The 14,031-nt window shown below is 45.2% G+C and overlaps 1 protein-coding gene across 4 annotated transcripts in view; it reads right to left on the bottom strand.

Annotated features, from left to right (window-relative positions):
• WDFY4 (WDFY family member 4) overlaps nt 1-14,031 on the bottom strand; it is a 305,713-nt gene that overhangs the window by 276,876 nt on the left and 14,806 nt on the right. For all 4 annotated transcript variants that reach the window (XM_017885513.1, XM_017885510.1, XM_017885511.1 and 1 more), the window contains one exon: nt 3,587-3,822. In XM_017885513.1, coding sequence (XP_017741002.1) covers nt 3,587-3,805 — 219 coding nt within the window. In that variant the 5' untranslated portion in view covers nt 3,806-3,822. The remainder of the gene's footprint in view (nt 1-3,586; nt 3,823-14,031) is intronic.

The following is a 14,031-nucleotide window of genomic DNA, read 5'->3' as shown; positions in this document are numbered from 1 at the left end:
ATGTTGAGTAGGTTAGCACTCCTGCAGCCACTCTTCACCTCAAGAGGCAGTGGGGCTGGGATTCACTGTAGCACGAACCAAGCTCACCTTTGTGCTTGCCTAGCAGTTACTGCAGATTCAAGTATAAACAATGACAGGGATAGGGGAAAGTTCAGTGCTCTGTGTTTGGAGGAGTCAGATATGAGAGAAAACCAAACAGGCTAATGGGAAGTTCTTCTCAAAGAAGTAGCTCTGAGGGAGTCTGATGCACAAGACAATGCCCACTGACAAATCTCAAGAGTCACAAGGCTGAAGCTACCAGGTGACAGCAACTTAGGAGAGGCATACATAGCTGTCAACCTGATTCACCCAGCTCCAGCTACAACATAGATCACCCCTTCCAATCAGAGTCTAACTAATAAAGAGGCTGGGGGTCAGTAAGACAAGACCCCACACCACAGGGACATGGCCTTTCTGAGCAGAAGTGACAATTCAAAATCCCTTGTGTGCATTGCTTTGAAACAAAGAATATTCCAAATCATCTTAATTAATTTTCTTTGGGCCAAAAATGAAGAGAGTCAGATATAGAGTTGAGCTCCATCACACATGGGAGTTCGGGACTCTTTTGTTTGTACACAGGAGTCTCAGAGCCCAGGCAGGGTATGATTTCAATGACAACCAATACATGCATAAGGCTTTGATGTTAACAGCCACATTCCAGAAGTGGCATAACATTTTAGGTTCTGTTATTTCCAAGGTGGAACTTCATGGAAAACCTTAAAGAACACTGTTTTGTAGTTATAAAATTCAGAACAGAGTGGTTACAAGCTTATCTTCTTACACAAGGGCCTATATTCCAGTAAATGTTCTCAAGCTTCATCTCAGGTTAGATTTGATCTGCACTACACCTGAGAAGAATCTCCCATCTTCCCCATCTTTCTTTCCACCACCAACTCTGAAGTAAGAAGGCTGAGCACTCTGGCTCTGGCAGGGTTTTATTAGTCAGAACGTAATAGAAACAAAGTTCTGTAGGCATGTAGGACTTAATAAAATAATATTAATATTAAGGAAATTATGAGAAGCCTATAATATTCTGCCTCTATAGGGTTTGCCAGAGGTGGGCTCCAGGGATCCAGAGTAGCAGATTGTGTCAGCAGTTTGGGGAATCGTGGTGACAGGAATCTCAAATGCTTCAATCCGTGTGCAGTAAGTACCCTGGAGGCTGGTGGAAAAGTAATGGAAATAATGTCTACTTTCCATGAGCTGTGAACTTTATAATCATTGTCTTGTCTTACTCTCATGGTTTCTCCTCGAAATGCTATTAATTCTACTTTATGGATAACTGAGGTTCAGCAATAGTTGGTAACTTGCTCAATAGCACACAACTAATAAATAAGTGATGCAGCCAGGACTTGAGCCTTGATCTGTTTGACTCGAAAGCCCACATGTTCAACAACAGGGTCATTATGCCTCCATTATCGGGAACAGGACAGGGTTCGGGAAACAAAGACGAGTATCAAGGTTCACTTACAATAGTAACACTTACATATGGAGTCACAAGCTCACATGCCTGTATGGTGACATAACATTCATTAGTAATATGGGTTGAGTAAAATACGTTGGAGTGAGCTCTGAGGTTACCTGGGGAACCCCACAACCCTTCCCATATAACTGTCAGTATTAGGTCTACCAAAATTTTCAAGATAAATTAGAAATCTGATTTTCATATGAAAGCTTTCCATTTTGGGAAAAAAAAAAAAAAAAACATGGCCACTAGTTCATTCTGAACCCCTGCAGGCCAAATGAAACACACAGTGTGCTGTTCGATGCCCTCTGCTCTGGGCCACATTCACCGTGAGGGCAAACCTCTGTCTTCTTCACTCCTATAGCCCAGGCCTTAGAACAGAGTATAGGAGCTTAATAAATATTAGTACAACAAACAAATGAATTCTCAAATAAACAACAGGGAGGTGAAGAAGTATCAAGTCCTGGCTCTTGGGTGCAGAGTCCTTTCATCAGAGCCCAAGCTGCCCATGTGGCTGGGAACGGCGCCACTGAGAACCAGCAGCTCAGTAATGGCAGAACTCATCCCCATCGCCAGTGACTTGCACTGGGGGCTGGGGACTGCTTATATTGTCCTTTCCATAAGACAAATTTGACCTGGGAACTGGAGTAAGACTGTCCCACCTCCCCGAATCTGGGGTTGTCAGGGCAGGCAGGGCTAGGGCTGAGAAACTTTAGCTGTCTCTCCTAAACTAGCCCTAGTTACGCAGTCTGTGAAATGAGATGAATGGGACTACAAGTTCAAAACATGAGGAAATGATGAATTAATGGAAAGTGAGTTATTTGGCAACTTTTTAATCCTAAGTATAGAATGCATCCTACAAATGTATTTCCAAGATTATTCTAAGTCATCTTTGGAAACCCTTAAATATTACTGATGAATAAGTTAGAGGAAATACATTCACAAAGGTATTTACCAATGAAAACATGCCAAAGCCTCCATCTGCCATAGTCTACTTTCAAACGTGAGAGGCAGCTCATGTTCTCTCTGCTCTGAGTATTTTGTAGGTATATGCTTTTCAAAAATAACCCCAAATCCATAGTCAAGTAAACACTAAGTCCTCATAAAAAGTGCTTTCAATGCTACAACTAGACTTCAGCTATAAGGCAGACCTCACTGGCAGGAGTATTGCTCCCAGACAACAAAGGAAATCCCTTGCAGCCAACCTGTCACCAGCTGCCACTAGCTAGAGTGCAGACCCAGTAGATATGCTGGTTTCCCTAGTGGAGCTGTGACCGGGATGTGAGTGAAGCTCTGGTGCTCTCCACTCATTTTATCTCACTTTGCATTATTGTTACTATTTGATGCAAGATATTCTGGCTCTCCCAGGCCTTGGTGTTGGCATCCCTGAGGTGCGAGGTTGCCAGCTACCTGTGTGACTCTTGTGTCAGGACATACCATCCTCTCTTCCCTCCAAAAGAAGCTGGCCTTATTTCTAGCTCCCGAACTGGGTTTGTGGTTGAACAATGTAATATTTTTTAACTAAAGAGACAGTATTACTCAGAAGCTAACTGTCTGTCCTTTCTAAGTCCCTCTCCACCCTAGAAATGAGCCTTACTTGTCATCTTTGGCATGTCACTCTTGCTAGGGTCTTCCCAAAATTCACATAGTGACGTTTTAATCTCTAAGGTAATGGTCTCAGGAGGTAGGACCTTTGGAAAATGATTTGGCTCTGCCCTTATGAATGGGATTAGTGCCCTTATAAAATAAACCTGAGAGAGGCCCCTCACCCCTTCCACCACATAAGGCCATGGCAAGAAGACACCTTCCATGAGCCAGAAAGTAAGCTCTTACCAGACACTTAATGTGCCTTAATGTTGGACTTCCCAGGCTGCAAACTATGAGAAATAAAAGTCTGTTGCGTCTAAGCTACCCAGTTTATGGCATTTTGTTATAGTGGCCCTAGCAGGCTAAGACAACTCTCCCCTGAGCAACCAGAGTCCACTTGTGATGACATTAAAACCACCAACTTCACTATGCAATCATCCCAGAAGTGTCCCAGAGCACCTATCACCTTACAGTTTCAAAAATAAGAACACTAACCTTCAGGAACAGGGGGAGAAGACTCAACAGGCTCTTCTGACGCTCAGTGGGGCTCTTGTGAGTCAATTGCTGGTATTCCAGAAACTTCCTTTCCAGCATGTCCCAGAGAGCTGTGGGGCCAGGGGACTGCCCTCCACGTGGGACAGCAAGCTGCCCTTCACTTTTGGAACCTGGATCTTCATTTCTATCTTCAGCCTTTGAAAGATCTTCTGCCTCCATGCCGTGGCAAAGCAGATCTGAATTCAGAACAAATAGAAGTGAACACTCTTGTCACATCACTTCCTGATGATTCTGGCCATGGATAAGGTACTGTACTCACTCAGCCCAGTTCCTATTTAAGATGGTTCCCCTAAGAATCTGAAACAGACTAAAATAAGGAACACTTTTGAAAAAGGAGATTCAGATTTAGATGTGATTAATACAAATTCACAATCTAGTGTGTGCCCAGCACTGTGGGATCTTATACACAGGACTCAGACAGACTCTCTTACAGCTACACAGACAGATGGGTGCCCTTATTCTCTCTAGGTAAGTAAGGAAACTGGGCCAAAGGCATATAAGCAGCTAGACATCAAGTTGAAATGCAAACTTTCACACTAAAGCCTGTTTGTTTGTTTGATTGTTTGTTTTTTGGAAGGCGGGTTGTTTGTCTTTTCACTTGTTGCTGCCTCTCTTTTAAAAGGCTGCATACATAAAAGAGATGTAAATAGTTCACTGGTATTTGTAGAGGCACATAATTCTGTATCTAGAACTTCCTTCTATGATGGGTCTATAAGGATAGATTCCTCATTCTAAGCATTATTTGGTTATTTGTTCTCAAAATGACCCTCTAAGTCCCCAAGCTTACAGGAGCTCATCCCTAAGTGCACACAGGAGCAGTGTTTGCAAATTGGGAGCCTCAAGTCAGTAGGCACAAGAGCAAAAACTTACGTGATGAAAACAGCCAAGGGCCAATTCACCAATAAGTGACCTCCCAAAGGTACACACCTTCAAAAGTTGTCATTCAGTTATGACTTACACCATAACATAGGATAGTTTATTGTTTGCTTGTCTGGAGTTCAGTAAACTCTAAGAAGGGACAAAAATGTTCAGGCTCCCTGAATAAAAGCCCTCACCAAACTCAACATTACCACGTAGGAAGCCATCCAGGAGCCCAGCAGGCATTCAACAATCACAAGGTAGCAACCAGAGTGACATAAAGAAGTGGGTCCAGCAGTAGTGGGGTTACATCATGCTTTGTTTTTAGCCCAAACACACATTCCTTGCAGGCTAAAATGGGGTTTAGCCACACGTCACCGGCAAGGCTAACCAGCCCCTCTCTGAAACCTTCTCACTCTTTATGTGCAGAACCCAGCCTGCCCCTGACTCCTCTTTGAGCACACAGACTGCCTACTGTCTGAATTCATTTTCAGAAGTCATTTTCTTATTACAAAAGCCATGTCAGTTCATTTTCAAAAACCAAGAGGAAACAAAAAATCAGGAAGAACATAATGCTTGCCCATACCCAGAAAACATGACTGCTGACATTCCAGCTTCTGTCTGTGAATATATAGTTTAGTAAGAACATGATCATAATAGTGTTGAAGCAAACTCTATTTACACTTTTGCTTTTTTGGGGCACTGGGATGGGGTTTTGTGGGGGATTAAGTTGTTTCCTTTGAGGGGTTGACTCTAAGGGGCAGGTGGTGGGCGGAGTTGCTCACACCCCTCAGCCTCTTCCCTGATCTGGGCAGGCTCCTCTCTGGCTGTGTTCATTTATTCCTTTATCACCAGGACCTCCATTCTCCATTTGCATTTGCTGTGTCCCCACCCCACCCACACTCCCGCTTGGTGAGTATGAGTCCACCAGCATGGAACTTAGGAGTATGACACACAGCACCTGATTTCCATCCGCATACACTTAAGTTAGCGAATGCTCTTCTGCATCTTTTCTGCTCTTACTCTTTCACCCAGCATTATGTCTTCAGACTCCACCACGTGACTCTGTGTTTGTCAACTTCATTTCCTCTAACTGCTGCCTTGTGTTCCAAAGTAGGTATCACATGCCTATTTTACTTGTTGGCTTTCTCAGTGATAGATGGCTGGATTAGCCACAACATCCCGTCCTGCACACAGGGCTGGGGTGGACATTCCTGCGTGGGTCCCTTCACTGGGCTCTCATGACTCACTCTGGATATGAAGGCAGGGGCATCAGAACAGAGTCAAGGGAGTATGCCTGCTCAGTGGAACTAAGTTCCACCAATTAAGATGCCTCCAGAAAGCTGGCATCAGGCCATCTCCCACACAGCATCTGAAGACTCCTCAGTGACCTCATTACCACCCTGCTTGGCATCACCCAGCTTTCCAGTGTTTGCAATCTGATTGAAGGAAAGAGATCTCGCATTGTCATTTTAATTTCCATTTCTCTAAGTTACTAATGAGTATGAGCATCCCTTTACATGCCTGATAGCCTTTTGGCATTTCTCCTCTGTGAATTAACTACTCATAACCTTTGCTTATTTTTTCTTTGCTTGTCTTTCTCTTGCTGCTTTGTGAGACTATATCTAGAAGCCGGTCCTTTGTTAGTTTTAAAAATTGCAGATATTTTCTCTCAATCCAATTTTTAATAAATTAGTCCATAACTTTCTTTGTAGTCAAAACAGCACATCATGAATATTTTCCACATTATTTAAGATCCTCAACACCTTCATTCTTAACGGCTACATGGTGGCCATAGAGTAATGTTGCTTGTTTATTGAATAAGCCCTTACACTTAGGCACTTAAATGATAAATTATTCAGTGCTATAAAAAAATACTGTAATGACAATTCTCATGTCTCAGTCTTTTATATATATTCATGATAAAATAACAAATCCTAATCCATTCCGAATTTCTAAAAGGAAATAGTTGGATCTAAAGGTAGATAAACTTTCCAGCCTCTTGATCCGTATTTCCAAACAGCTGCTCCTGAAATACCAACCCTATCAAGGGACAGAGAGTTCTTCTACATAAGCGTACAAGAGCTTGAGCTTCCCTATGTGTAATCTTTTTTATTACCATTATTTTAACCCTGATGATTTGACAGGTAAAATAAAATCAAAAGAAAGTGCATCTCTGTTGTTTCTCACTGCTCACTTGCTGCAGAGTGAGGAGCTGAGCATGTTTCCATCTGAGGCTCGGTCTCCTTCAGAGCTCCCTGCAGCTGTTCTGGAGTCAGATTCCAGTGAGTTTTCATTTCATGAGTTCCTTGTAAGGAGGTCTCAGCTATTCCCATGGCTCTAATTACCCCTGAGAGCCACATATCTACTAAACATTAGATCTGTGAAGGCAAGGATATTGTGTCCATAGCAGGGGCTGGCACAGAGTAGATTCTCAATAAAATGTTATCGAATAAATGAATGAAAGTATAAATGAATCCATGAATGAATGAACTTATATGCTGATGGCACCCAAATCTCAATATTTCTCTCTCTAGCCTAGACCCCTCTTTGGAACAAGTTCATTTTTCCCACTCCAAGATTTCTACTAGGATTTCCCCAGGACTCTGACAGCCACTATGTCCAACCAAACTGCCATTCTTAGCACCAATAGAGTCAGTCCCAAGCCACGGTAACAGCAAGCTTAGTGTTGTCTCCACCATATAAAGTTCATTTTGTGGCCACATCTGCAGGTTCTACTAACTGATTCCATCAGTAAACCATGTCTGAGGACCTGCTAACATGCCCCGTCTTTAGGACCAGCAAGTGGCAAGTCAAGTGAGTATCAGGTCAGAATATGAAACCGCGATGGGTCGGGACTTAGCTGGAGATCCAGAGGAAGGATCAGAAACCTCTCAGCTCTCCTCTGAAGTGTGCAGAAGCCACGTTTACTGAAGTGAAACACTTGACTCACCTTCACTTGAATCGACAGAGATTTTTGATAAACAAGAATTTCTAACAAATGCGGACCTGTGAAATTGCGTGGCAGCAGTATCTGACTCAAATGCTAAGTTGCAGCTGCCCCACCTCCTGCTCATCTGCTGATCATGCCACACCTGCTCCAGTTTTATTTGAAAAGAGAAGGAAACAGGGAGTAGCCTTGCAGGCCATGTGAAGAACAGCAAGAAGAAACCACTCTAATCCGTCTCATTCTCAAGAAGTGCCCCACCCACAAGCCAGCAGCCTCTTCTTTCTTTTTTTTCTTTTTTTAATGTGGTCACTGGAACTTTTATTTTGTTTATTATACTTTAAGTTCTAGGGTACTTGTACACAACTGCAGGTTTGTTACATATTTCTACCAGGATTTCCCCAGGACTGCTGCACCCATTAACTCGTCATTTACATTAGGTATATCTCCTAATGCTATCCCTTTCCCCTCCCGGCTTCCCCCACCCCACTACAGGCCCTGGTGTGTGATGTTCCCCATCCTGTGTCCAGGTGTTCTCATTGTTCAGTTCCCACCTATGAGTGAGAACATGCGGTGTTTGGTTTTCTGTCCTTGCGATAGTTTGCTCAGAATGATGGTTTCCAGCTTCATACATGTCCCTACAAAGGACATGAACTCATCCTTTTTTATGGCGCCAGCAGCCTCTTCTTATCCAGAGTGAAAAGGGACCCATTGCGGCTTATGGTCACTGTGGGAGTCCCAGGCAAGGCCAGGGTGAGGGTAGGGCAGTGAAGGAAGCACTCACCTCTGCACAAGATTTAAGGAGGTGCCAAAAATGATAATTTAATGCAACAGTTATAGAGATCAGTTAATGCCAAGAAATCCATGATGAACAAAATATCAAAATTTTAAATAAAAACAGGATCCAAACCTGTGCTTCCCAACCATCCCCCAACTTCACTCCCCACTGTGGGAACTTGAGCTCAGGGCACTTTTCACAAAAATCAACCTACTAAACAGACACCACATCTGGGCCTTGGCTCCTGGGGATTCTACTCTCAGCCGTGTATGGCTCCCAACACAGACTCTGGGGCCAGATTGCTGGGATTTCAACACAGTGGGCTTAGACCAAGTGACAAGACTCATCCCTGCCTCAATGTCCTCATTTGTAAAGTGGGGATGACAACAGGTCCTCTCACAGGGCCCCTCTAGCATGAGTCAGCTCGGCACAGGTTACTGTTAGGACTGGGGAAATACGTATTTACTGGCACCTACTTAGTGCAGGCATTTATATGCATCTCTTCATGTAATCCTCCTAATATCCAGTGACAGCAAAGCTAGCAGCCTTCATCCACAGCTGGTACTGAGGTGGGAGCAGAGAGGTGATTTGGCCAGGGTCCTTTTGCCAGTTGGTGGCTGGAGCAGAAGCCCCCAGGTCTGTGGATAGCCCAGGCTTTGCTGCCCAGCACACCCCCAGCAGCGCACACAGGCAGCTGGGCTCACACTGTGGTTGCTTGGGGCCGAGGATGGGGAGGGGGCGTGGCAAACTACTACACACGGTCACACAGGCTTGGGGAAGACTTGCTACCCTGGAAAGGTTCTTGGACAGGTGGGCTTTTAGGGGAAAGGTTCAGGAAAATGTGGCCTTGGCAGGGCAAGAGACCAGGAGGCTGCAGGGGAGTCCCAGAGCCTCCAGGAAAAGACAAGACCACTGCTGCCTCCTGGCTGTGCTGTGTCCTAGCTTGGATGGGGTCGGGGCACACAGCATTCCAGCCCTCCACATCCGTGACCAGCCAGGTTGGAAGCTCTGCTCTCCTGAGGCAGAAACTTGCCTTCTCACATAGCCACGAGGCAGAGGGGGCAGTGGGGCTAGGATGGGAGTGATAGGCAGGGGTCCAAGTCTAACTTGGCCCCTGTGGTGTCTTAACCGAGTCACTTCCCCTCTCTGGGACTCGGCTTCTCCTCATCCACATAGTCCTGGTGATTCCAGTCCCTCTCTGCCCTTCATGCATGACCAATGGAAAGAGGTCCAGCATAGTGAGGCACTGAAGGGCTGCAAGGGCCCCCATAGGGGCCCAGAGTCTATGGGTTATGTGTATGTAATGGGGTCTCCCCTTCCTCTGTGTCATGTTCAGGGAACAAGATGGTGAGCCTGCAGGCACCCGAGAGGAAGGGATTCCCTGTGACCTCAGCAGCACCAGTGCTGGGATTGGCCATGCATGCCCCCAGGTCTCTGGGTGTCACTGTCCACCCTCACCCTGCACCCCACCCACCCTGCAGGGATACATAGCACCATCAGAGCTTGCTCTGCCTTGTAACAACCCACACCAGGCATTCTGCGCACAGCTGCCCCAGTGAAGGGTAACATCTGGAGCATGAAGCAACTGCTGGGTTGCTGATATTTGGGCTGCTAAGTAAACATTTTGATGACTGTTTTCATACCTGACGTTCTACTGAGTGATTTGCAGAGTTGGGAGTCTCAGAATGTGAGATGTGATCTAGCAGCCCTTGGAGGTAAGATGCCAAGAAGCTGTTCCCAAGAAAAGCCGCCCCGGAGCAAGAAGACATGTGGAATGACCCAAAGGGGTAGCTTGGGACTCAGTGCCTTCTGCAGAAAAGCTGGGTCCTGCAGACAAAGAGTTGCTGTGAAAAATTAAAGATTAAAATTCTTTCACCATTTCTTGTCAGCCTCTGCAACTATTCTCATTTCCAGATTATAAACTCCAGGTGCAGAAACTGCCTGTTTGCCATTTCCGTAATGGGCCATGGCCCTTAGGCCTTGGAGCTGGGGAAGCCTCTAAACCAGATGATACAGAATAGAATAGCAGCTTAGCATGCATGGCCGTAAATGATCTGTTTTCCTCTCCATGCAAAAGCCAGTGCCTCACTGCATGTCAGCAGATCCAAACACTCTTGCCCCTGTTTTCAGCAGAGTCTTGGCCTCAATCTGGAGCGCTCCAAAATAAATAAATAAATAAATAAATAAATAAATAAATAACAAAGCCATTCTTGTTCCTAAAACACGTTCAGGGTGGGGCTACTCCTTGCTTCCCTCTTCCCCATGGTTTCATGTCAACAAGGAGACCTTACAATCTAAAACCAAGTTAAAAGGGGTAGGGAGACAGAGGTGATGTACTGTGAACAGTGTTCACATCTACCTGCACAGCTGACACTGTCAGAAATACTGAGGATGGACAACAGCATCATCATTAGGAAAATGATGATTAAAACAAGATGCCAGGACACACCAATTAGTATGTCTTCAACAAGCAAACAAAACTTGACGATGGCAAGGGTACAGAGCAACTATCACTCTCACCCTTGCTGGTGGGAATGCAAACATGGCACTGCCACTTTGGAAGGAAGTTTGGCAGTTTCTGGGAAAGTTAAACATACCCCCAGGAATTCTGCCCCTAGCTATTCACCCTAGAGAAATGAAAATTGATGCTCCTACAAAAACTTGTACATGAATGTTTCTAGAAGCTCTATTCATCGCTGCCAAAACCTGGAAAAAACATAAATGCCCCTCACAGAATGAATGAATATACAAACTCAGGTCCATCCATACAGCAGAATCCCTCTCCACAGTACAAAGGAACACATGGCTGACATCCACAGCACCCCAGATGCATCTCAAAGGCCTTCTGTCAGCTGATAGGAACCAACCCCAAAAGGCTACCTACTGTCATATTCAACTTAGATGACATTTTGGAAAAGGCAAAATTGTTAAGGACAGAAAATAAGATCAGTGGTTGCCAGAGATGGGGGATAAGGGGATGACTACAAAGGCAGGACGGAATTTTGCGGGGGACAGAAATGTTCTGTATCTTGAAAGTGGTCAAGGAGGAGTGTGTGGGCTTTGGAGTCAGCTGCACAGAACTTGCTATTTAGCAGCAGTTCTGAGCTATGGAGCTACTCTGAAGCTCTTTTCAGCAGCTATCAAATACTGCTAGTATTTACTGCCTCATGTGGTGTTGCTTTGAAGATAAAGAGAGATGATACAGAGATGAAAACGCAGAGCCACTATGAAGTACGCTCTCAGGAGGAGGAGTTACTTGGTGGTGGTCACATGACTGTCTACATTTGTCCAAAGTGTGCACCAAAAAAAGTAAATTATTTTTATGTAAATTATATTTCAGTAAACCTGACTTTAAGAAAACATGTACTGAGTTTGAAAGAGAACTAATGGAAAAGCCAGAGGTGAGGATTTTAGTCCCTTGGCTTCAGCTTTTATCACGTACAGTGGGGATAGAAATCTCTATTTAATCAAAGTAGTGACTTCCCTCCCTGAGAGCTCACTTTACAGTGGCTGTGCATTTTCATCTCTGTATCATCTCTATCTCCACAGCAACATCCCACGAGGGGGTAAATAGTAGTATTTCACAGGTGCTGGAAAGAGCCTCAGAGTGGTTCCATAGGTTCCCACAGGGCCACCAGCCAAGTTCTGTGCATCTGACTCCAAAGCCCACACGCTCCGCCTTAACCATGCTTCCTCTTTCTTCAGGATGCCACCGGCTGGGGACAGGTCGAGGCGTCTGTCCACAGAAGCCACCCTCAGATAAGAACTCACTCAGGGCCCTTCCCTGGCCTCTGCCTCCACGTTGGTCAAGTGGGGAGACTGTCCTCTAAGTTCTCATCCACTTTTGCATCCAATTAAAAAGATTATGTTTATAATTGATTGTTACATCAAATTGGTTGAACTAATAGATGAGGTAGGTCAATTATAAAAAGTAAAATCATACCCCAAAGAATTGAAAGCAGGGACATAAGCAGACACGTGTACACCCGTGTTCCTAGTAGCCAGAGGGTGGAGACAAGCCAGTGTCCAATGATAGATGAATGTGTAATCAATGAAATGGAATATTATTCAACCTTTAAAAGGAAGACAGTTCTGGCACATGCTACAAAATGGATGAACCCTGAGAGAATTATACGAAGTCAACTAACCAGTCACGAAAGGACAAATGCTGTATGATCCATTGATATGAGGTCCCTAGAGCAGTCAAATTCATAGAGCCAGAAAGGAGAATGGTGGTTCCCAGGGGCTGGGGAGAGGGGTGCATGGGGAGGTAGTGTTTAATGGGCACAGAGTTTCAGTTTTGCAAGATGAAAAGGTAATGGAGCTGGAGAGTGCTGATGGTTGTACAACATTGTGAATGTATTCAGTGCCACTGAAGTATACATTTAAAAATGGTTATGATGGTGAATTTTATGTTATGTTATTTATAGATTGTGGTATGTACTACAATTATAAATTTATAAATAAAATTGATAGATAAATAGATAAAAGATAAAGGAAGAGGAAATAACTCATCCTGTTTAATGACCACGGTAAAATCAACAATAGTAGCATCTATTGAGTGCTAGCTCCACACTGGGTCCCCTGCCAAGGGCTTTGCCTGCCTAACCTGATTTACTTCTCCCAAAAGCCCATGGCCCAGGAACCGTCATGAGCCCACACACTCCCAGCCCCAGGTGGAGATGAGATGGAGGCACGGTGCGTTTACGCAGCATCCCTGGGCATGCTCACGCAGCTGGTGTTTTCAGGAGTGAGAATTCCCTTCTGGGCCAAGGCTTCAGTAAACATTTGCCACACAATGGCATTGTGTTGGAGGGATTATGAAAAGCCAATGACAGAAGCTCTGTGTTCCACACCTGGGTTAGTTCTGGGCAGGGAGGAACACCATTGTAAACAAAGGGGACACAGATGAGACCCAGTGACAAGATCAGAGAAATTAAGAGATAGAAGTAGCTTGGAGGACATAAGGCCCTGAGAATTTGCGGGACAAGAGCATTGGAGCTCCTGCAGGATGTGGTAAAGGGCCCCCAAAGCACAGCGTATATAACGTACAAAGCAAAGGAGGGAAGTGTAGGTGAGGGGACTCGTGTCAATGGAATGACAGCCTCCAGGCTTTCCTGTGGGCCCCTGGGGAAAGAGCTGATCTAAGACCCAGTGCTCTGAGGCTCCCTTTGGGATGCTTCGCCTGCTGATGGCCAGCCTTGGGGTGATGCTTAGAGGTGAACCTTCAGCCTAAAACCTGTCCTCCTGGAGAAACTGTTCTGAAAGCAGTAGTTCTAAAACTTCAGTACGCATCAGCATCACCTGAAGAGATCGTTAAAACCAAATTTCTGGACCCCAGCCCCAGTTTACAATTCAGTAAGTCTGGGGTGGGTCCCAGAAATTTGTATCTCTAAAGAGTTCCCAGGAGGTGCAGAGGCAGCTGGTTCAGGGACCACACCTAGAGGACCACCACCTGAGGAGTAGCCTTGGAGAGGGACTTTGGAAGCAGAAGAATCCTATCATCTAGGTTTTACCTAGCATTACTGCAAGCCCTGATCACCCCTCACCCTCAGCCCAGACAGTGGACCAAGAGGATGAAAACAAAAAGTGCAATGTGAGAGGCTAAAGTGTCTTAGGCGAAGCTGGAGTTTAGCCTTGCTGGGGGTTTGGTGTGTGGCAGGCAAAACTGGAGTTTAGCCTTGCTGGGGATTTAGTGTGTGGCAGGCCAGCTGCACACTTGCACTGTTCAGCCTGCATGATGACTCCATGACGTGGATATTAGGAATACCATTTTCAGATGAGGAAACTGAGGCTGGGAGC

This window comes from Rhinopithecus bieti, unplaced genomic scaffold, assembly GCF_001698545.2.
Source record: "Rhinopithecus bieti isolate Rb0 unplaced genomic scaffold, ASM169854v2 scaffold_15143, whole genome shotgun sequence".
Classification (NCBI taxonomy): domain Eukaryota; kingdom Metazoa; phylum Chordata; class Mammalia; order Primates; family Cercopithecidae; genus Rhinopithecus; species Rhinopithecus bieti.
Note: the sequence above shows the minus strand (reverse complement) of the source record. Positions and strands in the feature narration are given on the sequence as shown.